Below are 17,640 nucleotides of genomic sequence, written 5' to 3'. Positions count from 1 at the left end.
ACGTTGGCTATTCGAATGTATTGCCAACAGTGTGGCAGCGAATTTAGAAACTGTAGTAAAATTCAAATTATTACAAAAGGTATATGAAAAATTACGCATAGACAGTCAGATTAATATATTCGTACAAGAACTTCTTCTCTTCTATTAGAATCAATATCCGTGATTATGTTGGTAGAACAGGTGTTATGTTGGCACTCTGATTAGAATGTTTGTAAACATAACCACCGTTATAACTTATGCAATTACATAAATAGTATAGCTGAAAACAATAAAATTTTATTTCTTGGTTTGTGAATAGTAACACTCATCTAGAAACATCCAAGATCTTTCCATGAACGTGAAAGTTTAATAAAGTCTGAGTTACATTTCGATTAAAATATAAATAGTGGAGCAGACATATTTTATATAAATAACATTATTCTGTGTATATAGAGTATTCATTAGTTTTATACTGATGTCCAGTATTTATTAGGATTTTTTATATGCATCTGTGCTACTGAGTCACCTTTATCCTTTTATACAGTTTTACAAGATACAGAGAAAATAATACTCCATTTATGACAAGAAAATAGAGTACTTTAACAGAATGGATGTAAAAGAGAATAAGAATACAGAGGTAAGCATTTCTCAAGAGAGTACTTAGCAAAGTGTTTATTTAATTTCCTTCGTAATGTATTCTAAACACAATTGAGACATTCTCCATAGTTCTCACTCGAGTTTCCACCTATTTGGCCTGATGTAAAGACTGAATTAAAAGAATATATCGAGTGCATCGATAAGCTTCCAATATATCAACTCGACCATGCTCAATGTTACTGGCCAAGGAAACCCGATGTTTTATCCCTTTTGGACGTTGACTTAGCACCACTTGGCACTATGTTAAAATTCGACCGAGATCCTATTACTGGAGAGCTGAAAGAAATGCGCGAGGTTGCCCTGAAGACGACTGGAGAAACTGCTCGGAATTCAATGTCTATGACTCGTGCACCAGGACCCGCTTCTGATAACATTAGAGGTATTTAATATAAATCGCGTGGTGCCAGTGGGCATCAGTATTTTATAAGCAGCTAAGTTAATGTACAATAAGCTAAGGAACCGTGGAAATTTTGAATAGGAAATGTCAGTAATATTCCATTCTGGCCGGGTGGATTCGACGAGCCTGAAATGATAGAAGATCCGTCGATGGAGGACATTGATTTTGAAAATAATTTAAGGACCTTGGCGAAAGGATTCAGCGCTGGCGTAGAATTTAAAAGCGACAATTGCACGCCGAAAGAGGGTACGACGGAGGAGGGACAGCAATCGGAAGCCGAAAGAAATGAAATTGAAAGTATAGCGGATAAGATTAATTTAATGGCTATTGTGAATGAAGAGCGAAATGTACTTGACTTGTGGACAACGAAGAAGGAAACAAAGGAGGAGATTAAAGAGACTTTCTCCAGTCCCCAGGATACATTGTTTGATGAGATTGCTCCGTTATTAGAAGATATCCCTGTCTTGAAAATCTCAGAGAAACGCGCAGTGCCTGCTAAATCAGAGTGGGCGGAGCAGTTGGATGTGTCCGTTCCAATAACTGATTTTGAGAAACACGTTCCGGAGCTTGCAATGAACTTCCCTTACGAATTGGACACTTTCCAGAAACAAGCGATCCTTAAACTGGAGGAGAACTGCAACGTGTTTGTTGCCGCTCATACGTCAGCAGGAAAAACGACAGTAGCAGAATACGCGATTGCTTTGAGCCAAAAGCATATGACGAGGTAAGGCCTGATAATTCTGCTAGTCAGCTTCGGTATTAATTACAGCGACTGGATATCTTTCAGGGTGATTTATACGTCTCCTATAAAAGCCCTCTCGAATCAGAAATATCGGGACTTCAAAAGAAAGTTCGATAGCGTTGGATTATTAACAGGGGATATACAGATCAACTCAAACGCTTCGTGTCTGATCATGACCACCGAAATTTTACAGGCTATGCTATACTGTGCATCGGAAATCTTACGAGACTTAGAGTTTGTTATATTCGACGAGGTGCATTACATCAATAATGACGATGTGAGCAAGTCTTTGATCAACTCGTTTCTGCTAATTTTTTATTACAAGAGTAGCAATGATTTCTTTCGTCGCTCGATGCTTCGTTTTAGCGTGGTCATGTTTGGGAAGAAAGTGTCATCCTTTTACCACAAACAGTTAACATAGTAATGTTGTCCGCGACTGTGCCGAATCCGCTGACATTCGCAGACTGGGTTGGCCGCACTAAGAAAAAGAAAATGTACGTAATAAGCACTTTGCAGAGGCCTGTGCCACTCCAACATTATTTGTACACTGGAACCGATGGTAAAACCAGGGATAATAAATTTCTGGTGCTCGACAAAAGTGGTCAATTTCTCCAAGATGGGTATGACAAGCTATCCTTGATACGTAATCGTACAAACGCGCTCCTGGTACAGACATTTTTCATGCGTAATACCCAAACGTTATTTCAGCTGGTATAAAGCAATGAGTACGAAAGAGCCAACAAAAGATAGTACCAAGAACATCAAAGACGTTAAGAGAAAATCAATGCCACAGCACATGAGCCCCAAACAGGAGCAAGTGTTGTGGAGCGCTTTCATAAGTCACCTTAAGCGCAATGTAAAACTCAATCATCTCGCATTTAATGATTTGGTAATTACATACTCGTACGTACTAATGTTTCAATTTTCTTATTCCAGAATATGCTGCCGGTAGTTGTGTTCATGTTGTCACGTAAACGTTGCGACATGAGCGCCGTTATATTGAGAAACGTTGAGCTCACAACCGAGACTGAGAAGCATAGCATTAGAGTATTTTTCCAGAACAACATCAAACACTTAAAGGGCACCGATAGGCAGCTGCCACAAGTGCTGATGATGCAAGAGTTGTTACAGAACGGCATTGGCATTCATCACAGCGGTATATTACCCATTTTGAAGGAAATAGTGGAAATGCTTTTCCAAAGTGGAGTGGTGAAGGTCAGTATTTCAAGTAACGTGATAATACCCGAGCGTTTATTAAATCCTGTGTATTTTGCAGTTACTGTTCGCAACGGAAACGTTTGCGATGGGTGTGAATATGCCAACGCGTACTGTAGTTTTCGATTCGATTAAAAAGTACGACGGTACGAATTTTCGTATACTTCATCCTACCGAGTACATACAAATGGCTGGACGTGCCGGTCGTAGAGGCCACGATACGGCGGGCATGGTCCTGGTCATGTGTCGAAAGTCCGTGCCACATTTTAACGAGCTGAAAGCCATGATGTGCGGCCAAGCTCAGAACTTGGAATCTAAATTCAAAGTAACGTATTCCATGGTGTTAAATCTGAGGAGAGTAAACGAGTCAGTAACTGTGGAAGCTATGATGCGCAGATCGTTCAAAGAGTCGTCGGTAGCCTTGAAGCAAAGCAGTTACAAGCTTGAATTGCAAAAAGTGGAGGACGAACTGTCCAAATCACCACCTCTAACCGACATACACAAGAAGTTCTCCAGCTTCTATTGGGCAGCTAACGACTACTTAGAGTATCTTAAGTATTTAAAGCCTTACTTTTACGAGACACAGAAGAAAGCGGTGAAAAATTTGACACCCGGCAGGGTTCTACTTATATCGTACGAAACTCATTATAACAAATTGGCTTTACTGTTGGGCTCCGTTCAAAACAAAGGTTGTAGGCAATACAGGGTGCTGGTCCTTAAAAACTCGGAAACATCGAAGCCCGTTGAGGGCAAACCAACGGAAGCGTCTAAGTTTAAGAAATCGGAAAGGTGGTACGACATCATCGCTTTAACGAAGAAGGAAATATTTGTACCAGTCGGAGTTCCGTCCGCTGAAGTGTTAAGTATAAACACATGGAACATAACGGAGATCACTAATTGTCAGATTAAAGTGGACCCCAATCTGGTGCTAGCTAATTGGGAGAAGAGACAAATACCAAGATTCAGGTGAAAGGCATTAATTTAGATTTAGTTACCGGTCACTTTATACTGTACATAGCATTTGATCAAAAACTACTTTGCAGGGACGAGCCACCTGGTCAAACTTACCAAATCGCTGTGCAAGAATTGATGACGTTATCTCTGAACGCTAATCGCGATCCTGCTGTTTTACAACCATACACAGAGATGATATTGAACTATGACCTCGACATGAACGTGCAGCGTTTGCTTGACTTGAAGAAGGCTGTGTACGACATGAAATGCATGGAAATATCGAACTTCGAGGAACAATTTGAAATCGTGTTCGACCGAAACGAATTGGAGAATAAGAAGAAGATGCTCCAGCTTAAAATGAGCGATGAAGCGCTGAGCCTTTATCCCGAGTACACGAATGCCGTTGCCCTTCTCAAAGAGCTGGGATATATAGAGCACGACGAAAGAGGTTGGTACTGTAGGATATATTTCAATAAGGACCATTAGCGAGGATGAATGAACAACACGCGATACTTCTAATTAATATATTTCAGTTGCATTGAAAGGACGTGTCGCGTTACAAATGGGAAGCAACGAACTGCTGATCACCGAACTTATTTTAAAAAATGTATTGACCGTACTTCAGCCGGCAGAAATAGCAGCATTGTTGTCCGCTTTAATATTTCAGCAACGAACCAATGTGGAGCCAAACCTTTTGCCAGAATTGAAAAGGGTATAGCAGCTTCGCACACATTTAGAATTTACTTTTATGCAAGGTATTAATACGCCTGTATGTTTCAGGGGTGCGAAGTAGTGAAGGCAATACATGCTCAATTAGAAGCTTTAGAACAGCATTATCAATTGTCGACACTGCAGTCACTGAACTTCGGATTAGTGGAAGTAGTTTATGATTGGGCGGAGGCAAAATCATTCGCAGAGATTATGAAGAAAACGGACGTGCAAGAGGGGATTATAGTGCGATGTATTCAACAATTAAGCGAAACGTTAAGAGATGTTAAAAACGCAGCGGTGACTATAGGTGATCCCGTGTTAAAGGAGAAGATGGAAGAAGCGTCCACTGCTATCAAGCGGGACATCGTATTTGCTGCGTCCTTGTACACGCAGGATTAATTTATTGAACAACCTCTATGTACAATAATTTACTTCTGTCCGTAAGTTTTCCACGATATTTTCGATTCTGGTCGACGAATGATGTGTATATTTTTATAACTTATACGCCGTTTACGAAGCACATGTCCTTCGAGAAGTGTAAAATATTCCTTTTTATTGTGAATGTAAAGTACTGAGAGTTACTTTTATTTTGTAAATTATAATTTTTTATGCGTAGATATAGGATAAGAGTACAAACATACGGAATAAGATTGTTAAGAATAATGAACAATTCTTTTAATTTACGATGCTTATCGATACAAAGTATTACTCTATATTCTATCTTCTGATATTATAGCGGACGCTGGTCGGTATTATTAGTTTCCCTGACCTTTATTATTCTTTATAAACGCACGTCCACTGATCCTCGGTGTTTTCACGGCAAAGAGACTCTAATCTTCGCTACTAACGGCCAAAATACCTACCTTTATTTAATGACCAGCTAACATTGCAAATGACATCATCAAAGATGACTCAGATCTGATGAATAGGAGGCTGTGGAACCGCTGGAATACCTTTCCTAGACGAAAATTCGGTGACCGATAATGCAAAGGGGTCATTGTCCGGGAATGTTTAGTCGGACACAGCGAACTCTATTCCCCAAACTGAAATTGAACCTGAAAGGCCATCATTATGGTAATGCGAACAACATCTACAGAGTCGTAACAAATATAGTTATTTATGGTGACAGACTCGTTGAAGGTGATAACACTAAACGACCTTCAACACTGCTAGAAAGAGTAGGAGCTGTACCTCTAGCCATTGAAGGGAACTACTTTGAAGGTGATCATGTGGTTTTTGTAAACTGTTTCAAATACAAAGTTTTCAAGTAACGTGCTCGTAACGACTATTTTGGGAGACAGTACTGTACATACCGTAAATCATATGTGGCAGGTCTAGGACGTAAAAACGTTATCTTCACAGCTATATACAGTATATAAATGGAGCGGTAAGAAAAAAAATAATACCAACAACACGCGGTATTCCCAAGCGGTCACCCATCCAAGTACTAACCGCGCCCAATGTCGCTTAACTTCAGTGATCGGACGAGAACTGGTGTTTTACAGACATAGAATGGTCGTTGGTAAAACAAGAGTTTTATTTACCGAAGAAATGTGTATTTGCACACACCGCTGAATGTATGTACTTAACGACACCACTCTTTACCTCCCAAGACACGCTACGATAACCGACATTTCCATCGCTGATAATAATCTTAATTAAGAGAGAGAATGACTTCCAAAATTGGCGCGAAGAATCCAAATCCTCGCTAACTCACTAGACAGCGCTAGTCAACGTAATCGGCACATTCATTTTCCTATCTAAATATATACATACACATACCATAATAACATGCTCCTAAACATGAAACTTGTTTAATTAACCATGATATGGATACTGTTTCATCAGGTGAAATGTTACGCGTAAAAAATTTCATATCTGCATAAGCCATGTGATAACAATTTCATGTTATAAATTTTTTGAAGGATTTTCGAGGATCTTTTGAAAGACATGCTAGGAAGTCACTCGAACTTCGTTGCGTCACTTTCATCATGTAAGAATAGAAATCTCCTCTTATCCTATTTTTTTTTATCCTATCCACGTTACACCTTGCCCTTGATAGTTGGAAGTTCGATGTTTGTCGAAGAGGCGCAGAAATTAATCAGAACCCGTCGCCGATAAGCGCATAAGTATGCTTTTGCGTCACACCGGGGCGACACACTAGCAACGCGAATGGGGATAAAATAGCTATATACCTCCCGTCATTATCTTTTTTCTTAATCTCCGCGTTTATGCCGGGGGATCGTCCGAACGTTTTCGTAGTGATGAAGTGATTCGTAGTAATCGCACGAGCGTCGAGGAGGACGGCTGTCAAAGTAACAATGGGTTTGGAGGATTACAGGGAAGCGGTGGCGACATGCGCCTCGATTTGCACTATGGGACAAATGTTGGCTGGAACGTGAGTTGAGGCAATGCGAAGGATAACATCCTTTCTCTCTTAATCTGTCCGCGATATCTATGTCGAGGAAGTGCAACGCTTAATTGGCAATCGAAAGGAATACGGCTCCTCTGCACGTAATGAGAAAACTCGTGCAGAAATGCCCGTTTAATGCAGATGTATGCTCACTTCTCCACATACTTCAGAGATTTATCTGTCGGGACGTTGCGACTGTGTGAGACATTCGATAAATTGCAATCGATTAATTTTTAAATGTACGATATGTCGCGATAGAATTCACCGAGTACGTGCGATTAGCGCGTAAAGCTACGAATTATGATTTATGGAATAGATGCGTATCAGTGATAACTTTTATAAGAGAATGATAATGTCAAAGATTTTATTAAAACTTCCATAGTTATTCGAAGAAATTATGTAAGTGTCCTTTTAGATATTCAAATTCTGCGTGGCATATTGAAATGTGCAAATTAGGTTGCCTTGAAGTGGATACTTGTATTTAGAAACAATTTCAGCAACCTTAAGTGTTTTCAAATGTACAGAGTTTTATGTTTTCTCTTGCAAAATTAAGTACTTTATTCGTGTCTAGAAGCCTGTTATAAATTTCACTGTGTCATGTTGGATTTTAGGAACCAAACTTTTAAATAAATGGATTCAAGGAACATAGCATTGCCTTATATTAATTTCCTGATTGACTTCATCGCATATTTAATCTGCATAGAACTATCTGAACATTTACTAACGAGAAATAATGCCCTTGTGATAACACAATTCGTGGTTGTTCTTGCATGATTTTACCTTAAAATCCGACGCATTGCACAATGGTTAAATAGCAGTCGATGCACAAAATACTAAGGTAGAATGACTTATGAATATTTATTTCTGTTAAGTCATTCGACGAGACGTAGTACAAATTACGTTCATTATCCTTTATACGCCATGCACGAGTTTAATTTTAAGGTACATTTAATTTCTATTTTGCGAGCTGAGAAATGCAGATTACTATGCGCATGAATTTACATTCAACCTTTAACACTTTGCTGCTACCATTAAAGGTACCGCGAAGTAACAAGAAATAATACTTACTTGTGATTTATTTGTAGATTAATATGCAAGGACATTTATCGAAAAGGTTCATCAAAAGGTTTCGACCCAATGCCTTTTCTGGGTGGTATAGGAATGTGAGTGTAACTTGTTAATATGTAAAAAAAGTTACTACGTCAGAGATACTACGTTACTACAGATATACTGTTTTACCTTTGAACATTAAGGTTATCTATAAACGATAGTAGTAGTTTCTCTCTGGAGGAAAATTATGCCTTACGCACATTTTTGTTTACAAACATGAAAACGTTCATAAAGTGAAAAGTAGGCAAAAAGCGTTTAGTGAATAGACAATTTTTTTTTATAGGTGCATTTTGATGCTTCAGTATGCATGGATTTTGGGGGATCCGGCAATGATTAATATTAACGTTTTTGGAGTACTCACAAATACAGCATACATGGCAGTATATTATTATTACTCACACCATACGGTAGGAGGCTTTATTTATAAGATAACACGCATGAGATTTCTCCCTGATACTTTACTCTGATTTCCTTTGTCGCTTGCCCTAAATCATTTTGACTTAGCAAGTGCAGTATAATAGAAATTATGCCTCGTTACATGATAGATGAGTTGTGAGAAGTTTAAACAATGATTTAGAAGAAACTTTTAACGAGCAGATATAAAGTGTGCAGAAATATATGTGTAACTAATCGTGCCCAACATAAATTATATTATACCCTCATTAGCAGTTGATTGTGAAGGCTCCTGCAGACCAACGTGAATATTCGCGGCGGCAGTGGATCCGCCGCGGTTCAACAGTTTTTTATTATAAAGGCTCCCCCAAACCAACGCGAATTTTGCAGCGCGGAGCGGATATTCGCGTTGGTCTGGGGGAGCCTTTATACGTGGCTGTTTATCTGATCCGCGGCGGATCCGCTGCCGCCGCGAATATTCGCGTTGGTCTGTGGGAGCCTTAATATAGCACACAGATCAATTTATCAAATTATTTTATTCTCATGTCATTTCGATTTGTTCAGTTACCGCGTTCTATTTATAGAAATTTGAACGTATTTCTACAATGGGGCATAATTTCGTTATACGCGAATGAGTCATAGGAAAATGGGATGTAATCGATAGTTCCGGGAATCCTGTACGCACCGTAATTACGTAAAATTCGAAGTGCTCTCTGCTGCGATGTAATTTCGGAAGTATTTGTGATAGTATCGGTGTGCCCGAATAAAGCATTGTTCTACTTTAAGTGTTACGCATTTCTAGAAGGATACGCTTGCTTTAATAGGCAAGGTAGCGGCTTTCGTAATGGTCTTCCTCACGTATGCCCAAGTGGAAAATTCCGAGAAGATTGAATTCAGATTTGGCGTAGTTGTGACCGTACTATTGTTTCTATTAATAGCGTCCCCTCTCGTTCATCTCGTAAGTACACATTTTGATGATTCTACGCACGTTTCCTTAGTGATAAAAAAGTGGGAAGTAGGGGAGCTAACGACAAATACATTCAGGAAGACAATGATACCAGTTCCCTTAATTTATGCATATACTATTAGTTTATTTATTATCAATGGGCAGTGCCATCTTTTCGAGGCGAAATAGAATTACGTTGGAACCTGACTGAATGGTTAGTACGACGAACCGGAAACGGGAAGTAAAAGAGTGATTATGGACGAAAACCGGAAAGATGGCAGCCATATTGGGAAATTAGTAACGCGGTACTATTTGATCCTTGTACTTAAGTTCTGCGTTTATATTTTTAATACGTTCTCCTTATATGTACGATAACCATGATTGATGTGACTTTAATTGAAATAGTTCAGAAGAACGGTGTTCTTTCGACGTTGGTTCCTATTTTCTGTAAGAACCGACGAGAAATTTTACGATCGTTGCTCAAACCTCTTACGTTGCGGCAAGAAATTCTAAAAAGTCTGAAATTTTCTTTATTAAAATTTATTACCCACGGATCATGCTTCGCGATTATGACACTTTATTTAGAAGAACTTAAAAAGTGGGTTACGTGGGATCTTCCAGATATAACACTGAACTGTATATGATAGCCAAATCAGCTTCACGGTCTGTTGGTTATTGCGTTGATTTATCATCGACCGGGACGTTCTGCGTCTTTCATTGGCCATTTATATCTACCGAGACCAATTTCCAGCTGTTAATATCACTGGAAGAATTATCCAACTTGTGCCCCGCATTCAATTTAAAGAATTTGACACTACTTGACTTACGTAATTGTAGATATATGCGGCACGGCATGCGTCATAAAAGGGCCCACTACTATTCGAAACACAGATAAGAAACTCGGTCACCTTTTCTTAGCGGTTCAAGAAAGTCGCTTGCCGAAAATTAATTTATCTTGAATTGCATAACAAAGAAATCTCGTGACCAGTTTCTTAATTGTTAAAATCAGTTGTTACTGCTATATGTTTGTATTATCTACCGAACTTTCGGTATATACCGAGCTCGTGAGACTTAGCAACACTGATGCTACATAATTTCACATCTCTTTGTTTCTTTGTTCCTCAGGGAGAGATTATAAAGACGAAAAATACGGACATCCTTCCGTTCCCGCTGATATTTATGGGCACCATTGTCTCCTTTCAATGGTTGTTGTACGGCCTCATAATTAATAACGTGTTTGTGATAGTAAGTAGCGATATTCCATTATCGTTCCCTCAAATCTGGAATATATAGAATTTCTTATGGGAGTACGCATTACGCTAACCTTTGTGCTTCCACAGTTTCAGAACGTGGTAGGTTTTACCCTTTCTGTAATGCAACTGTCGTTATTCGTAATATTCCCATCGAAGTCGAAAGCGAAGGCGTCCATTCAAGAGAAGAAGGATTAAAGCCAGAATTGTGTAGCCATCTGCAAGCAATTCACATCGAATAACGAAGACGTTCCTACATGTATGTATGCAAGTTGGTACATCAGTGATTACAAATGGTGCAAATGCGAAGATTTACAATAGCGTACGTTGTCAGCCGCGAAATAGAATAATTGTTACTCCAATTGTAATTCGATTAAATAAGTTTCTTTTTAATTAGGGGTGTGATATCATTCGAACCCCCAAACCCATACCGCATGTCGTTGCTTAAGCTTGAGTAATAAATATTCACTTTCCATACCGTGAAAAATTAATTATACTGAAACTTTATTTATAACCTATTATTATAAAAGTAATTTAGAAAATAGATAACCATCTTTTACAATTATACGGAGGATTCGGAAGCCAATCAGTGTAAGTCCAACTTTCCCTGAAAATGAGTTACGCAATTCAAAAACTTATTTATTGTTAAAACTTTCAGTTGATAAAACAATAAATGGCGGAACTTATATTGACCACAGAATTACTAACAGTGTAAATCTCGATTTTAATGCTAACGGACTTGCACTCCTTGGTTTCTGATCCCTCCATATATTACTCTATTACTAATTCAGCTTAAATCATTACAAAGAATTTGAAGTAATTAAGAAACGCTAATCTTACACTTTCATTCATTTCCATTGATTATTCCCAGTGGCGGATTTAACGGGCGGCCGATGAGCAATTGCCGCGTGGGTCCCTGCCCATGCGGCCCACTCAGGGCCCCATCTTCAAAAAAAATTATGATTTTATCCAGACACTATACTTTTTCCTGTACTACTACCCTTAACCCGTTTTTTATCAACTAACTGCCTCTTCATTTTCCCGGAAAAATGGGCCTCTCGGAACGTTTGCCACCTGGGCCTTTTTCCTTGAATCCGCCACTGATTATTCCACAGACAATTAAGGCGCGCGAGCTACAGTAGAATCTCGATTATCCGAAACCCCCGCACATCCTGCCCTCCCCTATCTAACTCGGAAAATCGAGCTCCTATTACATCTCGATCTCTTCATTTACCAAGTTCACGCTTTCAGTACACAGAGGCGTCTGTTGTTGGAGAATTCATTATGCAGAACCGACGGGCGAGCCTCGGAATACAGCCTGGATTCTTCTCAATGATTGACGTGGTCGTGCGCGGATCGTCGGATGTCGGCTGTGCCGCGATCAAGAATAACCGAAGCGATTACCATTTCACTTTCTACAGCGCCGCGTTACGCTGCATGCAAATGCAAAGGCCTCCTGCCGGCGGCGGGCCCGCTCGCGGGCTCCCTTGCGATTTACGTCCGCGCCGGCTCGTTGGTAGTCGTTCTTGGTGTATCGGCCTATTATATGACCGGCGTACATCATCGCTTGACTTTCTGATCGAGTTTGCCGGCTAATAGCAGGAAACAGTGACCTTCTACGTAGACAGTAGCGTCTGGTATTGTGGCCAGTAACGTGTCCGATTGTCCAGCGGGCGATCGGCGGCTTATGGGTCTCCCGTCGATCGTTCATGAACACGAACAGTTCGAGGCGGAGAAGGGAAGGAACGGAAGGATTTCGTGTAGCCGCCGATTCAAGGGATATCCGCGGCAATCGTACTTTGCTCTTACTCTAATATGATTCCGTGCGAGGGTCCTCGTGTATACACGTGAACCTACGTGTTGTCGAGCTTCTTCGTGGATAGATGTATATGCTCGAGCAATTCTGATGAAGACTTTTTGTTAGTAATATGTAGACAGTTCTGTATGCAGTAAGACGAACGTTTTGTTTTAAGTGTGGTGGGTTCAAATACACGATGTAATTCGTAACTTTAGTGCCTCGGGCTCGCGTAATTCCGTGAGGTACTTTGGTACCTTAGTCACTGGATGGACGGTTTACAGTGAGGTGGGATATGAGGTAAGTGCGCCCTTTTATTAATTTATTTATCTTCGTCCAAATGATAGAGTTTTAGCTTCGTTTCTCGTTACCTATGCTCTTATGCTCGTTAAAATTAAAGTGGATATATTATTGCAATGAAATTCCTGTTACTGGAGCAGTGATTTTTGTTTGCTACGAGTCACGTATTTTATTAGTAATATCAAAAGGGGTAAGATTATTGCAGTTGGAATGAAGCATTGAGAGCAAAAACGGACCAACCCTTGTTGAAATAAAATTGATTTTTCCTGTTTTATATGATTAGTAGAGCCTATTGGAATACATTGTTGCTACTAACTCAATTTCGCAGAAAATGTGGGTCAGTCCGTTTTTGTTCTCAATGCCTCAAATTTGCTTAATATTAAATTCTCGAAACTCGCGTGTAACGCTACTCCAATCATTATTCATGATTATTTATTACACAGAATGTTTCACTCTGGAGAGACAGGCCGAAGCTCCTCTTATCCGAAGAAATTGAAAAGTCTGTTAATATTTTGCAATCCGAGGCATCGTCGTTGAAATATGAGCAGTTAAAATTTGAGGAAGCGTGTAACCTTCGGGACGCGCTGTTTAAATTACAGTTCGATCGCAAGTTGTAACGCTTGCAACTGTCACGTTGATATTAAAGTCGAGATTTGAACAATGCATCGCGCGCAAACGTTACAATTCACTCGTACATCAGCAAAATTGTTTTTAACGTGAAATTACATAAAACCAAACATTTCTTCGTCATGGTCAACAGTGGGAAAATTTTACATGCGTGCATATTAAGTTAAAAGTAAAAGTATGTGGGTTTTAGTTGGACCTGAAGCTTTGAAAATGTGTTGCAACACTTGTTATTCAGTCACTTGGGATTTAAAAAACGCGCGTCGGAAATCAGCTACTCCAGAATATTAATTGTTTATATCTGAAAAGCAGAAACTGAGATTGCAAAATAGCAAAGGGCTTTTTAATTTCATTTATTACAAGCATCAGTGTATTTCAATTTATCAAACAATTTCAACGCATCCTGCTTAAAACTACACCCATTTCAACCCTCACTAAAACAGTAAAAGTAAACGCAAAATAGAAGCGTGTCTTGAACTCTTCACTCCTCAGAAATGCTCACAGGGGAAGTTAGGCGGTTAAAAAAGATTCAGAAAAGTCTGCAACTTTGTGCGCATGTAGAGTAGTTCATGCGTAAGACAACCCTATTTTTGTTGATGCCATACTGCGGTCTTGGGGGATGACAAATCACCCCTTGAAAATACTTCGGAATTTTTCTTTGTCGCGGAATATCTCGAGAAGGGTAAGCGATATCGAAAAGAAGTTTCAATAAAACTTGCACCTTGTTTTTATATCAACAAAACTGCGTAAAAATAATTATCGAAAAATCTCTACTTTTCAAGTTACCCCCACCACCAATCTTTAATCCGATAATTACTTTTACGCAATTTTCTGAATATTCAGCTTGCCTAACTCCCCTTGCCAGACAGGCATAGTACCTCGCAGGTCCCTCGCCTAAAAGCGTCCAAGCAGTGCGATCGAAATTGTCGTCGTACTTTGTAAATTATAAAATTAATAGGGGGATGATTATTGCGAATCAGAATTTCAATGGCATAGACTCCTTCCAATGCTCCTTGACTTCGGTAAGGACGATTCTTTATAGGACTGTAACTAACTTACATAGGGGTATTTAGTATTTAGTATTTAGATTTGTGTTCTAAGTTCTTGTTTATCTTTTAGTTCAGTGTAGTTGGCTTTGTTAGCCGTGTATCCTTGGCTTTTTATTGTATAGACTCTTTAGTTAATTTCTCTGCTTTGTCTCTTGTGAACCATGGGTATTCCCCGTATAATTATTTAAATAAGTAAATAATTATTTAAATGAGTAAATAATTATTTAAATAAGTAAATAATTATTTAAATAAGTAAATAATTATTTAAATAAGTAAATAATTATTTTAATAAGTAAATAATTATTTAAATAAGTAAATAACTATTTAAAAAAGTAAATAAATATTTTAATAAGTAAATAATTATTTAAAACAGTAAATAAATATTTTAATAAGTAAATAATTATTTAAAAAAGTAAATAAATAAATAAATAAGTAAATAAATAAATAAATAAATAAGTAAATAAATAAATAAATAAAAATTCAAGTAGCCGCGTCCGAGGCGTTATTTACATCGCAAGAGCGACGCGAGGGGTTCACCAATTAAGGGTGAAACCTACTCGAACTCCGGAACGGGTTCGATCGCGCTAAGTCGCGTGTTGGTCGCGCATCCACGAAATTCATGTCCGCGCACGGCCCCCTTCGAGATTGATCCCGGAGTGTGCGCCCGAGTCGGCTCTGTTTGTATGTTCACACACAGGAAAATCGCTGCTCAACGTGAACGTGCTTCTGTTGTGTGGAGGTGGGCTCGTTATAACACCTGCTGCATCCCCTGAACCCCTCGTCGCGCCCAGCGTCACGTGGATCGGCTGATGGGTTCGTATCGCAGAGTACCTACTACCGAGATGAGTCGGGACGAGGGTACGATAACAGTTATCGTTCCTCGTGCGTGTAAATGTATTACCCGTGTCGCGACACGTACATATGCCTGGCAAATATCTCGATGATCCGCGCGTCGGCAATCATGCGCTTCTACACGTGCTCCCCTCATCGGCTCGCTGCGGGATGAGAGGGTGTCCTCGGCGAGGAAGGCGATCCTCTTCCCATCCGATCCACGGATAGGGAGACTTTGCGGGGAGCCTTTTTGGGGGCAAAGCGCACAATATTATGAACGTGATACCCCGAGGATCTAAGCGCGGGACTTGGAAAATTAATTCTTTGGGCTCGAGGGGCTGTTTTCTGCGCGGAAAAGTAGTCATGTCGCAGTCGTAGGCGAGGAGATTTCTGTGTAGTCGAGTGAATAATGTTGTAGGAATTGATGTAATAAATGTTGATTTTTTTTTATTAATTCTTATCGAAGCTGTGCGTAGATGAGGAAAGTTTGAAAGGAATTTGTACGCCGGTAGCATTTCGAGTTGAATTGTGATTTATAAGGCTTGCAGTAGCAGCACTTGGAGGGAGAAATTCTTTGGAATATTTTAGCTTAATGAATGAAACTGTATCGTGCTAATGGATAGAAGCATTCATAAGATTGCTCGATACAATTTCTTCAAAGCCACCCCCACCGCTTCGTTAAATCGATCGCTAAGAATTTTCGATTTAATGACCTTCTTAATGGCACTCGTTAAGGTCGTTATGAACGCAACAATCTTTGCGGTTGAGACGATTCTTTTATCCATCGGTTTATAAGTTGAATCACGGTTTCTCAGACCCGATAAATCGTAGCTGTAATACCGCAAACGCTTTTGGCGATTCTCTTGATTTTTTCGCGGAATCAACCTATTCCTTTAACAAGGCTTTTGATAAACTTATGTGAACTTATGTAGCCTCGTTGTGTGTGAGTTTATAGTGTGTGAACCATTTACCTACTTTAAGTATTGTATGCTTTTTTGTATGCGCTGTGTGTTGCTATTTCTTTTTTCTTTTTGTCTTTTTCTCTGTTTTTGCTCTTGTCCACTAATGGGACTTTATCCCGTATATAATAATAATAATAATAATAATAATAATAATAATAATAATAATAAGTCTTTGGAGAATGAATTCGAGAACGCGGTCAATTTTGCTTTGACCAATATTCATTAAACTATCAAAGTGAAGTCCACGCTTATACCATAGTTTAACTAGTAATTGCTTACTTAGCAGATTTTAATTTTAAATCAATTTTCTTTACGTCACCGTTTCAGCGACTTAATTAGTCGATTGTTATTTTGGAATATTCATTGGACGAGTCAAGTAAAATTCTAATGGCATTAGAGCTCGCGAAGCTTATTTGAAAATATGTGGGAGCATTTACTACGAGAGATCAATATTAGATGCCTCCTGTGTCGCTTCTGTGGTCAACGGGAACAACATAATTTTTCAATCGCCCTCCCGAAACCACTTCGTAAATTATAGACGCTGCGCGGAAAGTAGAGCGTTTCCCTTAGCGTCCACATGGCACACGCTCATCCAGAAACGGCAGCCCTCCCTCGTTGGACTTAATATCAATTTAGAGCACAATACCACGGAGTATTTCGATGCCGTGTAATTTGCTTGAACGTTCATTAAGTATACCGGGACAATTATAACCGTATCCAATAATGACGAGGCCGCACGAGTTGCTCGGACGGCTGCAACACGCGTCCTCTGAGGATCTTATTGGTAAGAAACCGCGCTGAACGTAAGCTTGGGAAAATGAGAAATCCAAAGACACGAAAACAGGAGGGAAGAATGAGAAATAGAACACTGTTGTGCAAGTACAGAATGAAGCAGTATAAAACCGCCACAGTGAACAGCTAACATTTGTTTTTCTTCTTTAATTGTGAAATGCATTCAATTTTTGGGATACTCAATATAGTGGAGCCTTTATGTTTTGGACACCTTTTAATTATATCGTTAAATCTAAATCAACAGTAGTTACCTTCATCGAGTATCACGCGTTATAATTTCCTTTTTCAACGATACACTAAGGGTGTATTTGTATATTTAAGAAGTAACGAAGATAGTCGATGAATTTTCATAGTAAAAATGAGTTTCCCTTCGATAGCTCTGGAAAATATGCACGAAGAACCCACAAAGATTAATTATCCGCTCGTTCTTCCCTCGTAATGTAGGCCACAACTACGACTGCGGATCTAAAGCTGTCGTAGGTATTGCACGGCGGAGACAGATGCCACAAGATTCTTTCAA

At 39.3% G+C, this 17,640-nt stretch overlaps 3 protein-coding genes and 1 non-coding gene across 5 annotated transcripts in view; 3 read left to right on the top strand and 1 right to left on the bottom strand.

Moving 5' to 3' along the window:
• Positions 1–171: 171 nt before the first annotated feature.
• Tst (superkiller complex helicase subunit twister) lies at positions 172–5,336 on the top strand. The gene is made up of 11 exons (XM_076806986.1): positions 172–616; positions 706–1,015; positions 1,115–1,757; positions 1,821–2,052; positions 2,142–2,395; positions 2,484–2,631; positions 2,712–2,990; positions 3,052–3,956; positions 4,034–4,392; positions 4,478–4,656; positions 4,725–5,336. The coding sequence occupies exons 1-11, from the start codon at positions 587–589 to the stop codon at positions 5,052–5,054; spliced, it is 3,669 nt and encodes a 1,222-aa protein (XP_076663101.1). The 5' UTR covers positions 172–586; the 3' UTR covers positions 5,055–5,336.
• A 722-nt stretch (positions 5,337–6,058) lies between these two features.
• LOC143366541 (5S ribosomal RNA) lies at positions 6,059–6,179 on the bottom strand. The gene has a single exon (XR_013084762.1). It is a non-coding gene; the product is annotated as a 5S ribosomal RNA (ribosomal RNA).
• Positions 6,180–6,764: 585 nt separating this feature from the next.
• On the top strand, positions 6,765–11,160 carry LOC143366167 (sugar transporter SWEET1). The gene is made up of 6 exons (XM_076807002.1): positions 6,765–7,053; positions 8,154–8,231; positions 8,462–8,585; positions 9,374–9,529; positions 10,643–10,762; positions 10,858–11,160. The coding sequence occupies exons 1-6, from the start codon at positions 6,977–6,979 to the stop codon at positions 10,963–10,965; spliced, it is 663 nt and encodes a 220-aa protein (XP_076663117.1). The 5' UTR covers positions 6,765–6,976; the 3' UTR covers positions 10,966–11,160.
• An 866-nt stretch (positions 11,161–12,026) lies between these two features.
• The window catches only part of Gyc88e (Guanylyl cyclase at 88E), a 30,102-nt gene continuing 24,488 nt past the window's right edge, over positions 12,027–17,640 (top strand). For both annotated transcript variants that reach the window (XM_076830796.1, XM_076830795.1), the window contains exon 1: positions 12,027–12,862. The gene's annotated coding sequence lies outside the window, so the exon portion shown is untranslated. The remainder of the gene's footprint in view (positions 12,863–17,640) is intronic.

This window comes from Andrena cerasifolii, chromosome 2 (genome assembly GCF_050908995.1).
Source record: "Andrena cerasifolii isolate SP2316 chromosome 2, iyAndCera1_principal, whole genome shotgun sequence".
Taxonomy (NCBI): Eukaryota; Metazoa; Arthropoda; class Insecta; order Hymenoptera; family Andrenidae; genus Andrena; species Andrena cerasifolii.
The sequence above is the reverse complement of the archived record's forward strand: the minus strand, read 5'-3'. Positions and strand labels throughout refer to the sequence as shown.